Source organism: Acromyrmex echinatior, chromosome 3 (genome assembly GCF_024713525.1).
Source record: "Acromyrmex echinatior isolate Ae372 chromosome 3, ASM2471352v2, whole genome shotgun sequence".
Classification (NCBI taxonomy): Eukaryota; Metazoa; Arthropoda; class Insecta; order Hymenoptera; family Formicidae; genus Acromyrmex; species Acromyrmex echinatior.
Window position 1 is genome coordinate 16,851,624 of NC_141854.1, and position 22,255 is coordinate 16,873,878.

The window sequence follows — 22,255 nt, forward strand, 5'->3', positions numbered from 1 at the left end:
CATCAAAAAGCGCAAATAAAACGATACTTATTTAACAACCAATTAGGATGTCTAGCTAATTCAGATTTAATCTTGGCGATGCAGCATCCTGGTGTCTGAACAATTCGCGCGTTGAGCGACCGAGCAAAGATGATTATAGTCTCTGAATAGCCCAGAAGTATCTTGGCATTGCTATCATCCCCCGTCGCAGTTAACAGAACGAAGTACGCGAATTACGTTTTATTTCCTTGTGATTGGTTAAATCACATTCAAAGAATTTTTATCACTGTTAATGTTGCGTCGCAATTATTCGTTTTATTTTTGATTAACCTTTTAGTTTTTTTATTCTCACTTCAAAAATGAATCAATTAATGTAAGAAGACACAGAATATTATACTATGATACGAGTATTTTTTTTTTGCGGCAAGCCACAGTGATTTGCAAAGGCCGTCTAAAGCTCAAAAATATTATGACTAAAAAACTATTAGTATAAAACATATATATATCAACATTTTATCAATAATAGCAAGATAAATTCCCAAACAATTAATTATTCTTTCAAAGGAATTAAAATAGAAGAAAAAAAGAAAAGAAACCTAGCTGGTTCTTGAATTCTGTAAAATCAGTCAAACGGCTTTCGCGAAGGCTCACATCCAGAGCCGAGAGAATTAAGATATTCAAAGCTTTCTTGGATTAACGAGTTCAGAAAGTTATATCTTCATATTCTACGATAGCGAAACCGTTGAGCGACATGTTGCGGAAAGATCAATCGCATAATTTTGACGATAAGGCTCGAAACGCCTTCATACATCAATTGAAGACAATTTTTACTCAGAATCCAGTACTGAAAATATATCATTCGCGATACGAAACGGAAGTACATACGGACGCAAGTATAGACGGTTATGGAGCTGTACTACTACAGCGTTTAGACGAAGATAAATTATTACACCCACTACTTTATGAGCAAAGACAAAAAAGGAGGAAAGAAATTACACAGAGAGATATTACAGAGTTATGAATTAGAGGCGCTTGCGGATCGCGCCTACTGTAATAAAATGTTTTCGCGCGTTTTTTCCAATTCTTTCTTACGCATTATGTTGCGATACGGCGTTGTTTATACCCTCATTAACCTAGACCCCCTCCCTCTTCGCAAATCAAATGATATGATAAAAAAATTTTTTGCTTTTTATTTGCTAATTATTTGCTCAAAAACAAATTTTTTTGCTCCAGCTGTTTAACAGAAAAAAATAAAAGGGGGGAGGGGGAGTCCAAATTAATATTAAGCTGGACCCCATACTGGAAAAAATAAATATAGTAGTAGAAAAAAATCAAGGAACTAATCTATCCACCGACCCGCTCTAAATTCGAAACACTGGAGACAACTCCCGAGACTTCAGTACAGGTTCCGATAGAGAAGCAAGTACGAGAAGATCCGCAAGAAAATATTCGAAAATATGTAGGAAGTAGTCAAAATAGAAAAGATAGACACAATAATAGATGAGACACAATAACATAGAAATTTTTCTAAATTTCTCTCGCTCTCCAAACTCATTAATTACTTAATAGATCTTTTAAGCGAAGCCCCGCACTAGAGAAGGTGCGGGAACCAAAGATACGAATAACCCAAAATTAACGATCAGAATAGGCCTACAAGTACTCTGATGAATCATGGAACGAGATGCTCGGATCAAGATGCTATGATGATGGCGGCAGAAGTTGAGACGTTTTCGAATGTAGTTACTGAGCATAATCATGAAATTAATATCGAGATGAGGGAAGACGTTTGTTTATTTAATCTTTCGAGACCTTTCCATCTATATAAAATAAATTCAATAATTTTCACATTTTTCGTTATAAACATTATCGAACTTTAATTTATTTCTTGAAGATTTCAATATCAAATTAAATTTAATTATTTTTTATATTTTGAAAATTATAATAAAATAATAATTATAATTTTCAATTATAACCGAATTGTCTGAGACCCGATCGGGAAGAAGAGTTAGTTCTTGCAGAGATTGGAAAGGCAAGAGAGAGGCGTGGATTACAGGAACCTGGAAAAACGGGTTCCTAAACTACCAACATATCGACATTGAAGAAGACTGGGACTACGAACTGTATGTCCAAGAGCTTAAAGAGAAATTGTTTGCAGATCTGCGTTACGTGAATAAACGTGTGCGAAATTAAATATTATTTCTATAAAAAAACTCAAAACGCGGATACATAATACGCGAGTGTGAAAACACGAATGTGAGAATAGATTCTCGAGCTTTGTTCGAGATTTTTTAAAATAATTCCGACTATAAAGTGTAAATTAAGTATGAGTGTGAAGAGTGTGTGAGTTGTTATATTTTCAATAAATTCTATTTGTGGGTTAAACGTGACTCAATTCTTTCGAAAGTCTTATCTATCCTTATGCATATTCTTCAGTCAGAATTTTTAGAAAGGTAGCAATAAGTTACGTCACGCATATTTTTCGTAACCAAAACCGAAAAATGAATTAAAACTAAGCAGAATAATTATTCAACCCGATACGAGAATTAATTCCATGAAGTTAAATTTCATGAATGATAATTAATAATATCATTACTGTGAACATGATTTTTAACAATAACAATAAACAATTTTCTTAAATATACTCGCTCTTGTTTCTTAAGTGTTCCACAGTTATTGTTTTTGTGTAGTTAATAGAAACTGCAACAATTCGCTGGTTTAAACATTATACGTAACATTTGACAAAGTCAATATACAAAAGTCAATAACTTAAAATTAAGTAGACAATAATCAGTATTACAATATGATAATATAATAACAGGATAAAATGTGATCCAGTTAAACTGTAATAAATTTATGCTTTTCGAGAGTATTCTTTTTGACAAAGGAAGGACGACTGGCTGGACAAGGGTATTGCATCATCCTACATAATTCTGGAAGTATTGCGTGCTCTCGTGCGAGAATATTGTAGGACCGCCGAATTCGATCCCCGGGTGTTCAAGGATCTCCGGTTGATTCACGACAGTCCGAAGTACCATCTCGTGCTCGCGACCTCCAGCCGAAGTCGGATGGGTGTTGCTAAGGGTGATAAAGGTGGAGGTGAATACCCGCGCAGTACGAATTGTGGCCGCGAACCTCGATCGGAAAGTGCCGTGGCCAGCTTGGAAAGCACGCGAGAGGACACAGGACGTCAGCGGATCTTTCAAGGTCGACTAGGACGAGCACCTGCGAGGGAGTCATGGTGAGACAAGCGTCACCCCTGTAAAGTCGCCGGTTTCTGCGTCCGAGAGGTTTCCGTGTAACTTATCGGATTTCTATCGGGCGTATAATAGTGAGTACACGTGGCATTATCGTGCACCAGAGTTTCGCGAAAAAAAATTAAGTAAGCATAGCGTACATACGATTATAAATAACTAATAAATGGACCAAAATTTCGAAATGAAATCGTAAAATATTTGATTATCTGTTTAACAGATTTAAAGAGAAAAAGCTTGCACGCTTGTCGCGAAGGTTTGTTAGTACATACGTTAATAGTACGCGAAGATGTAGGGGAGTTATCCTTTTTTGCAGTCTCCAGTACTAATGGAGATGAATTTAAATATGACATTCACTCCGAGTACTCCACTGAGATTGAGATCAGTTGTCAAATGTATAATGAGCTTACCACGGATGACCCTAGGTGTAGTTGTATATCTTTGCGGTGATCACGTTGATGTATGATTTTCTGACGATTGTATCGGTTTGGGTAATCATCGCTTGAAATGATGAGTGACTGTGCACGTGCGTAATGGCGGCCGAAGTGTTGGGCTGAGTCAGCATTGACAGCATTTAGTTCTAAACATCTATTGAAACGACTGATTGCATACGTGTATTGTGCATGTGTAGTAGTGAATATGTGAATTATGTTATAGATACTAAAGCTCCGTAAGATTCTGAGAGCTATAAACTTAGTTATTAATAATGTTCAAGATTGTGGTTTTTGATAGAGTAGAATAAGGATATCGGAGTACTGGCGCTGTTAACTGGCGCTATTAACTACGAGGAGCAGGTGTAGAGCATTCTCGAGTGCGACCAATGAGAGCGGCCTTTCTTTGATAGACTCAAGAAGGATTGGTGGAACAGACTGCCAAGTGTGATGCCGGATACATGTATATTTTGTAATAAAATATATACTCGAGAAAATATGATTGCGAATCCACATTAGGATACACATAGGTTACAAGCCTCTGAAATGTCATTTTTGCCATCACAAATTTAATCCCAATAATCTCAACAAACATGTAAGATTGCACGCAACAGGAGAGAAAATAACAACATTTGATGAAAACAATAACTATGTGCAATAAGTCTTGGTCGATCTATCAGAAGACTTGTTGCAATGGCGGAGAACGACGACTGGTAATAACCTGATAAGATTGCCAAAAATTGATCTTCCTACTTTTGCAGGGGCATAGCGCAGGAATGGCGCAATTTCTTCGATATATTCAATTCGCTGATTCACTCTAACACGTCTTTACGGATATTCAAAAATTTCATTATTTGAAATCCACCTTAAAGGGCGAAGCAATTCAGGTCATATCCTCAATCGACCCCTTGGTCCAGGCTATAGGAAAGATACGATAACGATTCAAATACATACAGGGTGCGGCAGCATAACTTCCTTTTTTGAAATGCGCGCCATTCAGTGGGTTGATGTCGTAGCGGAGCGCTAGTGGTCTCGTTCGAGAGGCGGGAGTATAAAGTTTTGTCCCGACACAGTTCAGTCGCCATCATGTGTTGGAACAGTGAGGAGCTTTTGCCGTCGAGGCCTACTTTTCGAGCGGATGTTCTGTGATCGCAACCCAGCGCGCCTTTCGGAATCGCTTTAATTTAGCCCCGTTGGCCCCTGTCCCGGATCGGAAATCAATTGTTACGTGGGTTACTACGTTCAGACAAACTGCAAATGCGACAAGACGAAGAACTGGAATCTCATAATATCTAACCTCGGCCCATTAGATCACCTGAAAACATTGAGGCAGTGAGAGCTTCAATTTTGCGATCATCACAGCGTTCTGCACGCAAACATGCGTCTGCCCTTGGACTTTCCGATCGTTCTATGGGAATTCTTCATGATGATCTTCATTTCCATCCTTACAAGATGGCGATTGCGCATGAACTTTCTGAGCGTGACTTCAATTTTCGGAGGAACGCGTATGAGGTTCTTCTTGAAGTCGTTTCTGAGGACGCTATTGTTTTTTTTAGTGATGAAGCCCATTTTCATTTGTGTGAATCCGTCAACAAACAAAACATGCGCTACTGGGCTGACACCAATCCTCGAGAATTGCATCAAAGGCCTTTGCATTCACCTAAAGTTACAGTGTGGTGTGCAATTTCCTCAGTTGGAATTATTGGTCCCTGGTTCTTTGAGGAGAATGAAGTCGCAGTGACAGTATTTAAACATGTTACAGGAATTTTTTTTTCCACGGCTAGATGAGTTGGACTTAGGGGACATTTGGTTCCAACAAGACGGTGCAACGGCACACACTTCAAGAGCATCGATGGCTGTGTTGAGGGAACACTTCCCAGAGCGCCTCATCTCAATTAGGGGCGATTTGGAGTGGCCGGCCCGCTCTCCCGATTTGACCCCTTGTGATTTTTTTCTATGGGGTTTTTTGAAATCCCGTGTTTATGTGAACCGTCCAAGTACCCTACAAGATTTGAAGACCAACATCCAGGAAGAAATTGCCAACATAATGCTTGCTATGCTGGCAAGAGTCATGACAAACGCCAGAAATCGGTTTACTCAATGTATGGAGAATGGGGGACGTCACCTATCTGATTTGATCTTCAAAACTATATAAAACAAAACTTTAGGTATGCGCCTACATTATAAAAAAAAATTAAAATGTTCTGATTCATACAATGGGTTTTATTAAGTTTTGAAAAAAGGAAGTTATGCTGCCGCACCCTGTATAAAGGAGATTTTTTATTTACCGGTTGCAAAAAAAGAAAACATAACTATCCTATTCTATACTCCTATTCTATACTACTCGCAACGCGTGGTGAATCGAATTATCAATTAAATCACCAACAACGACAACGATTTCATCTAAGTTTAAGATTAAATCTAAGTAAATATATAAAATGGAGGAATACCCTGGGCCCTCGAAATACCGATCTCTCAGTATAGGATCTGTTATTATAAGGCATTTCCATAAAATTTTAGTCAAGCGCTTATCGGCTCTGGACATATTTGATAGTCGCCGTAGAGGTTTCCGGCCAGTGGAGGCATGTAAGAACATCACAAGACTTATATAGGTTGCGTCGGAAACGTCGCTCAGATGTCTTCACTAATGACGCCTTGGATTTATCTTATCTTTGTTTAACATTAATGTTAATAGTTTCCGTATTGTTAATTGAATCGCGGAACAATAGTTTTAACGGGTAGCGAAAGCGTAGCTTTTCGTATGATGTACCTGTCCCTGAATATTTCTCCGGATCAGATCCCCTAGAGTCTAGTAACAAAATTTGATGATATATTGGTTAAATATTGATATGTATAAATTGAGCCAATATTACGCCAATGAATTTTGTTATTAGGGTACTTTCAAATAAAACATATTCAATCACATATTTTTAAAAAATAAATTAAATAATAAATAATAGATATAAAGGTTTTCTCTACGAGAAAAAAATGCTAGATCTTATTTACTGATATCTAATAATTTACTTTTGATTGGGAGAGAACCAATTCTATTAGAATTTGAATAGATATTGAATTAGATATTGAAAAAAATTACTATTAATTAAAAAGATTATTTCTGAAATGCTGTATATCAAAGAGTAAATCCAAGGCATTAACTCTCAAAAAGACACACGTTTAAGTTAGTGGAACAAAGTGAGCAGAATCAGTTCTAATTAATATTTTTATTTATTGCTTATTTGTGGCTAAAAAAAATTGCCCAAAACAAAATTTTGCTCTGCCAGTTTTTTTTTAAACGATGTTCCGCTAAAAATTAAGTTAGCGAAATAATATATATATAACAAAGCCAATCTACTTTAAAATAACATAAGAATTTATTACTGTCGAAATATTCTAGTTTTGAATCTATTATCTATGAAATAAGTATAAATAATAACGAAAAACTCGGTGAGCTGACGGAACAAAAATGAAGTATTAGTAAAAAAAATTTGTTGCTCGCTTAAAATTGGTACCGAGATGTCTGAATGAGATGCATCTGTAATACGATTATCATATCTATTCTGAAAAATTGAATCATGGAACCATAACATTATTATAGCTGAATGAATTCGGCATTCGATGCTCTTTAATTCTTCTAAAAAATTTCTTAAATTTTGCAATCTGATGAGTGGGAGAGGGGAATAAGATAAAAAAAATTTGATTGTTTAAAAAGTAAACACACTATAATATAACACACAGAGTCTAAAATACTGTAAAATTTTTTATAAAATAATAAATGATTTTATTGAAATCGTAATGTAATAAATACCAATTGTAAGTAAGAATATTCAAGCCTTATTTGGTTTATTCGCATTAAAATATAACGTATTATATTAAATGCATCGCTTCTTTTCAGAAATCAGTCGACAATTCTCGGACCAATTCATCGAATTTCGAGCCATTTCGAAGAATCGCGAAATGAGGATAGCCGACGCGGAGCATTAACGATCAACGATCTGGAGAACATTCTAGCTCCGAAAATCAATAATAGCGGTCGATTTTATTTATTCTAAACGACAAAGAAATTTTCGAATTATAACGGACACGCGGTCTACTTCTTGTGCCTTGTAAAGCTGTGCAACAATAAATTACAATTCTTCTTTGACCGTAAAGAGCCTAATTTTAATTGGAAAGAGCCGACACAATGACGAGTGGAGCATCCAGCAACGGAAGGAGTTAATTTCCTTATTTCCAACTACTCGTTATAATCACCATTCTTGGCAGTATCCTACAAGTCTATAACACGTTTTGTATAAAACATTTTTTCATATGCGGCATAGTTTCGAAGATATTCCCTGAAAACAAAAAGATTAATTATTTTCGAAGGGGTGTTTTATTCCTTAAACCTTATAGAGATAAGCAGTTAGAAAAAATACAGGTTTAATATTTTGCTCTATAATATATCCAAAGCTCATCAAAATCGGTGAGAGATCGTTCCGATTGTTCCTTTCGATTCGTAACAAGAGTTAAATTAATAGCTTACACTTTGAATAATATTATATATAATGTATTACATGATAAATAAAATGAATATATATTGAAATCTAATTTCAAAAAAAGAGAAAATCAAAAAGACCATCTATCTTCCAATAGATGTCTATTCTCTAATAGATATTTAGAAAAAAAGGAATCGGCAATACTCGTAAGAAATAACTCGTATACTAAAATAAATATGGACAATAAAACGTAAATTTTAAATTTTATATAGAAAATTGTAAATCTATTTTTCAGTATTTGAAAAAGAAGTTATGAAATAATTGATGTTGATGAAAAATACATTGCTCAATATATCGGATGAACTACATAATGAAGGTTTTCCCAAGAGATTTTCCACAACATCGAGCTAAGTGAGTTAAAAACAGTAGGTCGCAATAATTGAATACTCACAAATTGAAAGTAAAAGAAAATTTTTTTGTAGATTTTTTGTAAATACGATTGTCGCGGAGACGGCAAATATCAAAAATTGCAAATCATTCTCTGCGCACCACCGTAGTCACATTGACATCTGATTTCAATGAACATAAACAATAATTCTCTATTGCGTCATGATTTATAATTAATCGATGATATAAATGCAGAAGAACGTGCTCGCACGAAAGAATTTGATGTCTCACATAAAATCACGATTGTTGATAAAACAAATAGTTCAATTATTTAAAATTAATTGCAATTTAATAGCGATTAACTTTATATAATTAAACTATATGTTTCATCAACAGCAAAAAATTATAGCTAATATTAGTAAAAGACGAATCAGAGTTAGAATGTGCTGCAACAAAAAGTGCGCATTTCTTTAATTCATTGTAAATTAAAAACTAAAGTTTGAATAAAACTTAAAGATAATATATATATATTTACTGTTATAGTGTAAATAGATAATAAAGAATTGATTTATTAAATGATAAAATATGTTACATTAACAAAGCTGTACCTACTACCAAAAATAATTTTACTATTAAAAAAAAAGGTATATTATCGAATTAATGATAATATTATTAGATTTTAAGATAAAAACTGCTATCAGTTTTATTATTTTTTTAAATATAATTTTATACTAAATTAACTAACAACCTTTAGCTGTGTTTGGTTTTAGGATTTAGAAGAATTTTGTGCGAATGTTTTCCGATAATGTAATTCTTCAAGAAAAAGATATCAATTTATACTCGCGTAATGACATAATTAAACTAATCATTAACCCATAACCAATTTTCTTCGTCTAGATTAAAAAATCTCTTCCAATATGCTTGGTTTAAAAGCGGCTAACAACGCATCCCGGCGAATTTCCGAACTTTGTAGATTTCTGTTATTTCAAAAATGGAAAAGCATGTATCCAAATGTAGTATTTATGGAAGGGCCGCTTTTATGCGTTGTGCATGATGTGACGAGTATTTTTGTTTTCAACCTTTTTATGAAGAATTCCATTACTGTACTAATTACAATCCATAATTTAGAGAACTCTACAGTTTTGTAGTCTCTCGCAATGTATAATTAAATTACAAAATATGTACAAAAAAAAGATTATATTATTAATGTATATTAATAGTCAGGAGTCAAACACATCCGTATTATTGAAAATGTAAATCGGAATGTTTAACAAGATTATCAATATTGCTCTGCACAATTTAATATTAAAATAGAGTTCCACGCACTATCTTATCATGCGGTTTGTAAAGTAGTTAAATAAAATAACAAATAGTGTATATATATATGTTGCAGGTATTATGATTCATATACCTACGTCACTGCGGTTATTTTAATTAATTTGAGAGTTTTATCTTTCACACATACAGTTGTCAGTACTGTTTTGCATATTTATTTCCTTTTAAAATTCCAGAGGCTTCGTTATCATGGACATTACTGATTCCGATTTTTTTCTGCCATGATGCGACATGACGTACGCCCAGGCATTTAACAGAGAAGTTAGGCAAAAATTCAGAAAATTCTAAAGCATTGCGTGGAAATAGCAGTTCATCTGGAACACAAAACTATTTTTTATATATTGCGGAATTACTGTTGATACAGTATCTTTTTTTTCATTATGTTGCATTATGTTGTAGCTGTTCTTAAGACCAAAATTAAATGCACAATATTTTATAAAAATAATAATTTCTTTATTCATGTTTTTAACTGTCCAAAGTGTTTTGTGCATACCTTTATACACTATAAAAATATTTGAGATTGGTTTTGCAAGCAGTTTGACAAACTATTTGACTAACTTATTACTATTATTATTACTAATATTGTTATTATTGTTATATAAAAGCTTTTATTTCAAGTTGCTGTACTGATACTGTACTGATGGATTGTATTTGCCTTTAACGCTACTTCGCGCAGCCAACGCGGCATGAAACCAATACAGGACTCGCAAATAGAGAAGTTTTCATTTATAAAATTTGAAAAATGGATTTTCGGAACATAATTCATATAATCGTTATCATATAATCGTTTTCAGCGTAAAATGATCTTTAATTTTAGTTAACAAATTTTTGAAAATAGGAGTGGTGGTGGGGGTATACAATAAATAATTAATTTTAAAAAATTTTTTTATTATAGTTCTGTAGTACTTATGAAGCCATTCAATTTTTAATCTGGAAATTTTTTTCTATCCCTTATAGTTTTGACGATATTCGCTCTTCGAAAGAAAAAAACCGATTTTTTTCAAGAGTGTTTTAGTCTCTAAAACTGAAATTCCGCACAAACAAAAAATAGTATTGTGTTACGGATAAATCACTCTACTTGCACACCAAGTTCCAGAATTTTAAAAATTTTTGAATTGCCTAACCTCTCTTGTAAGTAATAAACTAAATTTTCGTAAATAACTTTCTTTACCAAAAAAAAAAAAAAAAATTTTTTTTAAATCAATGTAAACAAAGAAAAGTTATATTACCATATTTTTATATTAAAAATTTTATATTAAATAAAACAAACTTAACGAATAGTACTTAATATTTTTGCTAAAAATATAAAATAGTCATTCTATTCTGCGAAAACAGAAGATATGTATAATTTGTGCCCTGCGGCTCGTAAAACGAAACGTAATATTGCTTAATCCCTGGCACGTTTAAAAATGCTTTTAGCGATTTTTACGAGCATTAGGGTGTTATTCGCCGATGACACAGTATAGTACATCCCATATTACATAACTGTATTTTTTCAGTATATATCATAATATAAATGTCTTCCATTAACAGAAAATACATGACATGCCGCAAACATTTAAAAAGCTAGAAAATGTTGTATTTCTCGACTTTTATAATTATAATGATTGCTTGTAGATCGTGAAATTTAAATCACACCCGATAGATGTACTATTACGTCAAATATGCAAATTATGCAGATTAAGAAGCGCGGAACAGACCAAGGACATGCCACAATGCAAAAAAGCACATAGCTCTTAGCACGTAGCGATAATTGCAGTAATCTTGAATCTTTCTATGCTAAGCCCGATAAAAATATATGCGAAGGTCGAATTTTTTTCGAATATGTTTCCAGTACTTACAGTGTCGCGAATGAAATTACATTATCGAATAAATGCGAATTATCATGTGCATGCCTTTAACCGCGTTCAGTCGTTCTAAATCCTAGTTCTATTTCGAACTCCGCGAGCTTTGCATGTTCGATATTTCAAGTCTATTTTAACTTAGAATTTTACTCTTCTCTATTTTAAGTCTTGCCAAGAGTCCAAATTTCATCTACATTTCAATTTTTAATCCAATCCTGTACAATTAAGTGTAATATTAACCGAAATTAAGATATCTTTCGTTTTGTATTAATTCAGAGGTTCCTTTAAATAGTTCTTCTATTCCACTCTCAAATATTTCAAAATGTAAAACTACGTAATAATATGTATGTGTTCGCTCTTTCTCACGTTATAAAAATAAATCGAATTGTCTGATACATTTTGAAAAAATATTTTGTTTGCACAAATCATAATTTACGAAATACTAATAAATAAAGAAAAATCAATGCCGTAACCAGCCATACTCGTTGCAATCTCCTCACAGAGAAGCTTATTTCTTGAAATTTTCAAGGGAACTAAAAACTGAAATACTTTTATTAACTATATACCGGTATCAACCATACCTTTATTCAATAATAAGGGTATATGAAAAATCGAGATCAAATACCGGTATTGAACGTCAAATACCGATATTCAATCGAAATTTTCATAATACCGGTATACGCATAATATTTCGGTAATACCGATATTATACCGGTATTACTATTATCATATACATTAAAGATCTTCAAACCGCGCGAATTTCCACCTATTTTATTGAATTACAAAAAAATCCCAAAATTATCCCAAAATTATACGTTTTCAGGCGTTCACTCAGATATAATCCCTTAAAGCTTATGACATTGACAGGGTTGGCATTTAAAACTCATAAATAAAAAATCTGAGATATGATAATATCAGAACTAGAGACAATTCAGTGGTTTACTCTTTTGAAGAATCTATATGGAAAGAACAAGCCTTTCCTTAAAGTTCCTCTTAAGCTAGTTAGTCATTGAGAGATTTTTACAAGGAGATGAAAATGAATTAAAAAACAAGATCTTTGATATTGACAATTAATTATTTTGATTCATTTCACTTTACAGCAACACTATGTAGAAAAGAACAAGAGTTAAAGCCTTCTGAAAGATTATTTGTCAAACAAATATATTTTTAAAGATTAAGTTAAAACCTCTATGATAAGCAATATAGCAAAACAAATAATGAAATATATATATATAACCTGAACAAACATTGACAGATGGGGAAATTCAACACATGAGGAGATTAAGAGATACTGCAAGGTATCAAGGAAGACTTAAGAAATATTTAATTTAGATCTGAGTAAATGGAATCTCAAATTTCGACATGCTTTAGTTTGGTATTTTGGAAAAATAATGGATCAAATGTTTAACTTTAAACAGCTCTTTAGTACAAATCATTATTGGTCTTTACAAGCAAATGTTTTTAACAATTCTAGATTTTTTTCCACTAGATTATGAGAAATTAAATCCAATTATTGAATATTTTTAATTGTTGCTGTGCCTTGGCTTAGCGCCGAGACACTATCAGTGTCTTCAGATAAAAATCACCTAGGTGGAATGGAAGGAATGCGTCAAAAGTTGTGGATAATAATAACAATACGCTTGATAAAAGCTACTGAAAGAAATAGATTAGATATAGACATGTGTCAAGGAGATAATCAAGTAGTAATGATAAGATATAAAAAACCAAAAATTGCAACAAATTATCAATGAGGAATAAGTATTTAAAAGATTTATCTTTCCTACTCAAACAAGTTAATTTATCATTAAAATTGTTTGAAACATGGTTTTCAATCAGATTTTGTGAATTCGAAAAAATAAGATATTTTGATGGAGAAGCAATTAGTTCAGCGACAAAGAAGATATACAGAATGATTTCAGATATTAATGATGGCATTTGCTCAATAATGACATCTTTATCAACTATTAATACAATTACTGAATCCCAAGCGAAATTCGATTATACTCCTGATAATGCTTTTATTATAAATCAATTCCATATATTAAATTATCTGCAGAGACAAAAAGTTCTTAATGAAAAAGATCATATTCTGGATTGGGAATAGTTCCTTTTTTATTCATTAGATTTTGGTGGAATAACGCTTTCTACTTACTTTTCACATTATGTTAGAAGTAATGATGATAAAATCCCAATATGATTAGGTATATTTTTGATAGTGAAGAGAGTGGAACCTGAATTATATAGAAAAATAATATCAATAAACCAATTAAGAGCCTATATCCAAAGAATCAGATCTATCAAAATTATTTGAAGATATTTATTCCCTAAATATAAGAAGTCTGTTTTCTATTGGTTTGTATTTCAAAGATCTAGCATTTAAGTATTTACAATCAGAAGCAGTGAATAATCCCGAAATAACAAAATTGTTCAAATAAGAAGGAACATATCAAATCTACTAGATCTAGTCGAAATCATTTATACAATAAAGTCTATGATTTTATCTGTTGCTCATTAATAAGGAATTCTAATACAGGTATCCTCTATAATTTGAGAATAAGATTTACAAATATCTAGACGAGAGAGAAAAAGAGAGAGAGATAAACAAAATAGTCCAAGATGAAATTCATAGGGATTTTCTTGATATAATGAAGACAAATAATCGGAAAATTATAAAAATATTGAGAAATAAAATGAAAAATGTAGAGAATTATTTTAATTTCTTTTTTAAAAGATAATTTATGTCCTACATATTTAGCTCAAAGATTAAGGAAACATGACTACATTTTACAATTTTTTTAGAAAGTGTATTACGTACGACTGATGACGTATACCTGTGACTGATCTGGCCGATATTTGTTTAACAATTTTTTAATAAACAATGTGGGTTTGATGTTAAAAAATATGAAACGTTTTAATTTTTTAATTTCCTCATGTCCCAGACTACATTATAGAATTTTTTGAAAGTCTAGCACCATGCGTGTGATCAACTTGAACGCTATTTGTTTAACAATTTTTTAATAAATAATAGGGGTTGATATTGAAAAATATAAAGCGTTTTGGTTTCTCCATGTCCACTATATTACAGAATTTTTTTTGAAAGTCTAGCACCATGCATGTGGAAGTAATATTAACATTTTTATATTGTTTATATTATGTACATATTTTTAAATGTTTTTTTTATTATTATTTTCAATATTTTGAATTCTTGTCTTTTTATCACCGTGTATTGTGCGTTATTATTTTCAATAAATTGTTTATAAAAATACATTGTAAAATCTATTTTTTATAATCGGGGGCCCTGCACTACTATTCATCCCTGGTGTTTCGGATGTGACCGCTAGCTCTTCAGCGTCATAGAAAGAAATACATCTATAATAAATCATTTACCTACAGTTTCTACTCATATGAAACAATCAACAAACAAGACTTAACTGGAATTACATCTGGCGGAAGAGATTGTATAATACATTTTCAATTGGTTTTATTAATTAATATAACAAGAATAGTTGATTTAAAAAGAATAACATTTCAAAAACATACTTAATATTGCTGTGCTAACTTGCAATGGTTGTACAACTGAGATTATAGATGTTAAATTTGATATAGATTTTGAAAAAGAAATTAAAACTCCGGTAATAAGAATATTGATATCATCCAAGAATACAATTATCAATTTCAAGAATTGTGTGACTATTTATCTACTTTTATAGACAGGATATTTAAGAAAGTTTTTGACCAAATTTTCTAAAAAAATGCATATAGATAATAGAGTTTATTTTTCAAGTAAAATTGTTCCTCTGTTAAATCAGATAAATGTTAATGGTTTTAGATTAATAAATATACCATTTTATTCCAGATATACAGGGTAGTAGAACCTTCAGAGAGGTATTGTTAAATCAATTATCAATAGATATTATCCTATCTGATGGATCATCTTTGGAACTCCTCTAACTACATTCGTCATTAATAGTGACTTAATTGAATACTTCTTAGATCACTTAAGGGTAAGAAGGTCAAAACATTCATAAATAATAACTCCTAAAAAAAATGGCACAACTATTATTAATCGGTTTTTATAATTACTTTTGGAAAGATCCAATAAAAGTTTTAAAAGATGTCTATTTAAATTGCTTTAAAGATGATGATTTGGCAACTTCTAGATGGAATTTATTGTGGATAAAATCGTTCATAAAAAAAGTACCATAAAATGATAGAAATGGTAATGTGTCTTGAACTCGTGTCTCTCAAAGATTTGTTCCATGGGCTTATTACTGTCTCTACATCATACTGTCATTTAATTTGCATATAGAATATTATCTACAAAATATTATCTTATCTCTAAATACGATTTTTATACTAATAACAATCGAATTATTACTAATGTGTGTCCCAATAGGGTCATTGACATTGTTAGTTGATAACTGGAATAACGTTACTACTATTCAAAATAATTTAATTTTTAACAGAATCTAATAGAGCTGAGAAACTGAGATACTCAATATCTCCCATTCCATTAATTTGCTACACACTATATATCCTTCCTTCAATAAGGAAATGTCATCCCCCTCCCTTCCCTCGTGAAACGTCTGTGTGAAAGTTCTTAGAGAGTCACTAATGTGTTTTCTTGGAAGTTGTACATTACTGGAATTCGTAAAATTAACATAACATTGTACAAACTTGAGGTCGCTCGCAAACTCTTTTCAAGCAGTAGGCTTCTCTGTGAGGAGATTGCAGTGAGTATGGCTGGTTTTAAACCAAAAAATATAAACTATTTTACATGGAGTAAGGAAATTGTACGTGTTTGGGTAGGTATGACTGCTTTCGTGACCATCTAAAAGGTATAGGAATGATATTTCTCGACAATTGATATCAAAATTAAATAATTCAACTTTGTCGCTATTGATTTTTTCAAAAAAAATTTACTACTTTGACCCAGTATGGCGATCCTTTGCATCTTTCTGGGGGAGTTCGCCTATTTTGGAATAAGGGTATTAAGTATCGATTGCAACAACATTCAATCTTGACACTTTCAATAAAAATCTGCAACATTTTAGAAATCCTACCTCCCCTTCAAATGACCGGGCTTTTATATATATATATATATATATATATATATATATATATATATATAATTGTTTTATACGAAATAAAAGATTACCCACTTCCCATATTTATCGCTATGATAACAAAGTCACTATAGCGGCATAAATATTCAAAGACATTCTTGAGACAACTTCAAAGGATACCAAGGACATTCGGAGGCCAGTAATAATTTGAGAGGATCGATTCCAGAAGTCATAGTTTGGATAAGATTCCAGGTAGATTATTCCTTCAGCTTTTCCTTTCCTATTGGAGATAAAATAGGGTGGGGACCGTAAGTTTTATGTAAGCAAATATATAATAATAATAATATTTTGGTTGAAAACGGTCACAACGTAACCTTTTTTATATCAAAACCAAAATCAAAATTTTAAAAAGTGATGAGGATAAATAAAAAAATTTTATAATTAATTAATAATATTAATAGTACTTAATAATATCAAAGTACTTATGAAATCATTTAACTTTCATTTCAAAAAGTTTTTTGTATCTCTTACAGTTTCAACGATATTTGTTTCGAGGAAAAAAAACATTTTTTTTCAGACAGGTGTTTTATCCTTTAAAAGTGAGTTAGAGCACGTATAAAAAAAATACATATTTTTTATTTTTATCTGAAGAACAAAATGATAATAAAGGTCCCAACCGTTCTTCCCTCATCAAAATCAGAAGAGGACAGTTGGGGCTCTTTCAAGTATGATGAGAATCACTAAAGAAAATTATTCACATTCGATATATTGTGGGTGTAAAAATCAATCTTCTTTACTCAATGATGCTGTAAACTTTCTCATTACAAACTCAACTAGTGTATACTAATGTCTTCACTTTGAGGATTTTCTTCTTTAAAGAAGGGTTTTTGTTACATCTGTATATTATATCTGTAACTTTCAACAAAATTCTTAACAAGTCTAACTTCTGTTATGAATATATAATATAAAAATTTAAATTTCTTTGTTAAAATTTTTATTATTTTATTTTATTCTTTGTATGTATACACTCTGTTCATTCTTCCATTTAAAATGTGAATACAAAAAAAAATTTCCAGTTGCTGTAATGCGACCTTTCATTGTACAAAAAAATACAAATTCTGAAGAAATGCAGGAATCATCCTAGTAACAGAGATGAATTACTAGAATGCTTCGGAGATTGCAAATAAGCAGAGCTGCTGGAAAAAATCAATCTCTACGAGTTATTGACCGAAAACATGATTCACTGGCAAAAATAAACGAATAGCTCCTAAAAATATATGAATAGACTTTTATTAAAAGTCTATTAAAAACAGTACAAAAGTCTGTCACTAAAGTAAATAATTTTCAAGAAGATAAATCTGAGTTATTAAATGATTCTGATTTGAGCATAGAAATCGCTCTGATTGTTCAAGCGATCTTTCACCTGAATTTATTTATTAACGCGCACACAAGAACATGGAAATTTAGACAGAGTTATTAAAGTAAGCGAGTTCCCCTTTTCATCATTTATTCCCCTAAATCCTCTTGTTTAAAATAATTAATTTTTCGCCTGTTATTCCTATTTCACATGAGATAATCCAAGCGCTTCGATTTTTAAAACGTCTTGTTAAAACGTATTACAATTTCGCAGAGTTTAACCCGCGGATATTTGATATCCCCTCGTCTCCATCTGCATGTGCGTCGCGACGTTCATGACCTGCACCCAAACTTCCCTGCAACGGCGAGCATCTGACTCAATCCGTTTCCAAACTTCCATCTCGTGAAAACTAATAATTAGTGTAGAACTATTGCAATACCATTTTAAAAATTAAGTCATTCACTATAAAGAATATGACTACTAGATATACAACTAGTAGGAAAAACCTCGAGGAATAGCAATCAATTCGCTCTCCATACCGAATACCCAAAATTAGCTGTCATTAAATCAAAGTTTAATAAAGGTTGATTTAATATATGATAAAACTAAGATAGGGGAAAAAGATAAATATAATGACATATTTTAATTCTAAACTAAACAATAAATTTACAATAAAACATACTAAAGAACAAATAGATCAATTAAGTTATGATCGATGTATATCAGAAAAAAAAAAAATAATTCAAAGTATGATTACAACAGCAAGAAACTCCATTAGAATTTGCTTATAAATATTTTGGAAAGTCTGGAAAAACAGCAACCGTAAGAGAAGTTGTTTATATAAGCAAATGTAACGCCGCCGCGATCCTCGCTAGTGCTGTGACCTAAACCCGACTTTATCTGCACCAGTGCCTTTACCTGCACCCGTGACTTCAAGTTGTATTCTGAAGATTGTATTCTGGACCTAGTCTTTGATCAATTTCATTAATAGAAATAGAAAACTTGTTGAAAATGCGTCGCTACTTCATATTGCACTTCACAGTCATTAACTACAGATAACAGTACATAATTAAAAATAAGTGAATTATTATCAATATAATCACGTTTTATATTCGAAACATCCAAACGAAGAATGAATAATATTTATTATGTTCGAATTAATTCAACTTATTTAATAAAAAAAAAGTATATTATGTACTCTTAAAGTACATATCATAATTTTTGTTCAGGATGCACAGACGTTTAATCATTACGTCATATTTTTATTACTAATATTTCTGTTGAAACTCGCGTGTTCCAAGAAAAAAATGGCGATAAAAAAACTAATTTAAAGATTGAAACCATTATTGCATCGCTGAGTTCGAATTTGCCATGACAAAGGTAATCCCTATGTGTTATGTAATGCAAACATGGCAATCAGTATAAGAGTTCTCTCTAAAATTTTTTTTTAGAGTAAATTGTCATTCCGAAGGAATCTCACTCTTAAAGATTGAAAACTGAGCCTGTTTTTCAGGGCACCGTTTTTCAGGCAAATGGCATTACGTCCCTTCGAAGAGCGTTTTCTTTTCTAAAAAGAAAAAAAAGCGACCGTTTCGAACACATACGCATTTCCGATCAAACTTCATCGCGCGTCGAAGACGATCGCTAGATTAATTAAACGAAGGATTCGACGTAGAGTATCAAATGCCTCGATTCAATTCTCGGTTCGCTCGACTCTCGAAAATTTAGGGAAAAAAAAAAAGGAAACGAACGTCGCGTCTGGGATTTTCTCGCTCGTTACTTCCACAAGACTACGATCAACGACACGCGGTTGGCAATCGACATATAACATTTTTAAATTAAAGATTCGAATTAAAGAAAGAATTAGAGAGTTTATTTTCGTACTTTCAACATATGACAAATTAAACTCGAATTAATTATTATTTCGAGTTTATTTTGTCATATGTTGAAAGTACAAAAATAAACTCTCTAATTCTTTGAAATAGAATCTTACTCTAAAGAGTAAAAATTGGGCCAATCTTGAAAAACAGTGCCCCTCGAGAACCAGCGGTTGTTCCCCCCCTCGAGAGAGAGAGAGAGAGAGAGAGAGAGAGGGGGGGAATTCCTGTCTCGGGCGGAGAAACGAGCTAAATTCGCTATTTACGCTATTCGCCGACGACGTCGTAGATACCGATGTCGAGGGCGCTCGGGCGACTTCGTGCGCCGAGCGACAGAAACGGACTTACCGCCTGCGGCAGGAACATGCGCGCGAAGTTATCCTTGGATCGCTGCGAGGAGTCGTCGTCGCCTTGGTAACGATGACGATGCCAATGACGATGACGGTAACGTTGACAGCGTTCGTCCAGAGCACTTAGCCACGGAAAAAGCCATCACCGCACGTGCCACAGACCAAGATTTAACGTACTGAGCTGTGGCAGCTTCATGATCCGCTCGAGGCCGCTGGTGGTGATTTTCGTGCAGCCGTACAGGTCGATGCACTTGAGATTCTTCATGCTCTCGGCGACGGTGTGCAGACCCCGATCAGTGAGCCGGCTGCACTGGCCGATGTTGAGGGTCTCGAGGTCGTGTAGGGTCTTGGCGATCTTGCAGATACCTTCGTCGCTGATCTGGCAGGCGGATAGTGACAGGGACTTTAGGTTGAACAGACCCTGAGAGATGTGCACGAGTGCTTGATCGCCGATTTTGTCGCAGAACGATACGTCGAGCGATGTGATGCGACTGCCGCCCTCGGCCAAGTACGCCATGCCGATGTCGGAGATGTTGTCGCACGAGCGTAGATTTAACTCGCGTAGACTCGACATCCTGGCCAAGTGTTTGACGCCGGAATCGGTGATACACACGCAGAAAGACAGGTTGATGGACTTGAGGGTGGTGAGGCCGAGCGACACGTGCCTAAGCGCCTCGTCGCTCAATCGTTGGCAGTCCTGCAAACTCAGGTGCTCCAAGGCGAGATTACCGTCGGCAGTCTCGCGATTCAATCCAGCCAAATGAGCAATGCCCAAGTCAGAAACGTGCCAGCAACTTCGTAGGTCCAGTCGCTTGAGTTTCTTCAGGCCCCATGCGATCAGCAATAAACCGGTGTTGGTGATGTTACAGCAACCACCTAATTCAAGATGCTCGAGATTCTTCAGGAACTGTGCTATCCTGCTGAGGGAGGTGTCCGTCACTTGCTTGCAAAGCGATAGGTTGAGCTCGATGAGGGACGGGTACTCCTGGCAAAAAGCGTTCGTGATACCGGAGTCGGTAATGTTGTAGCAACCGGACAAGTTGAGTGCCTCGAGATTCGGCACGCCCTTTAGTACGTCGCTGAGGCCGCGTCGCAATGACAATACCTGTACCTTCTTCACGCCGCGTCTTACCAAGCTGGCGAATAACGCTGGCGCCTGTTTTCTGAGATGCAATCGCGCTTCGACTCCTCGCCAAACCGAGCGATAGTAGGCAGCGTCGCGCCACGCGGTGCATACTTGAGCGGCTCGTCCCTTGTCGCGTACGTCCAGGTAGCTGAAGATGAGTGCCAGAATCTCAGGATACAAGGAGGACACGTGGGTGCTCGCGGCGGGTTGACCGTGCGTTACCGCGGTGCCGCGTTGATGCACCTGATGCGGGTGCAGCTGATGCCGCGAGGAGATGCCACCCTGGCTGATGGTATAGGCCGGTAGACCAGCAGCGGCGGCGGCGGCGGCGGTGGCAGCGGTCGCGCCGCCTCCCGCGGTGCCGCCGCCACCACCACAGGCGCCATTGCCGTCGGTGCCGTAATGCGGCGCCGTGCCGCCGCCGGAATTGTGCTGAAGAATCGCCTGATTCTGCGACGTCGGTATCGCCAGGTGTGGCTGATGCAGGTGGTAGTAATGGCCCGGACGATGAAGCAAAGTTGTACCGCCGCGACCAGCGCTCGGCGTTAACGGCGAAGGAAGTTCAGTCATCAGCAGGTGGCTCTCCTCCATATCGTCGTCGCTATCGTCCTCGTCGTCGTCGTCGTCGTGCTCGTCGTCCTGCGACCCCGAGCCGGTCGCTGTTGCCGCAGCGACCGAGGCTGCCAATGCCGCCGCTGACGCTTCCGCCGCAGCTGCCGCGCGGCGAAGCCTCACGCGCAACGACTCCGCCGCGGCAACCGACGACGAGCGAGCGACCGT

General features: G+C 34.5%; 1 protein-coding gene across 1 annotated transcript; it reads right to left on the minus strand.

Moving 5' to 3' along the window:
* Positions 1 to 6,879: 6,879 nt before the first annotated feature.
* On the minus strand, positions 6,880 to 22,211 carry Ppa (F-box and leucine rich repeat protein partner of paired). Its single transcript, XM_087404907.1, has one exon. The coding sequence runs from the start codon at positions 22,064 to 22,066 to the stop codon at positions 20,492 to 20,494; it is 1,575 nt and encodes a 524-aa protein (XP_087261033.1). The 5' UTR covers positions 22,067 to 22,211; the 3' UTR covers positions 6,880 to 20,491.
* Positions 22,212 to 22,255: the final 44 nt, after the last annotated feature.

Coding starts and splice junctions, on each gene's coding strand:
- Ppa (XM_087404907.1), bottom strand. CDS start 22,066: ATGGAGGAGAGCCACCTGCTGATGACTGAACTTCCTTCGCCGTTAACG.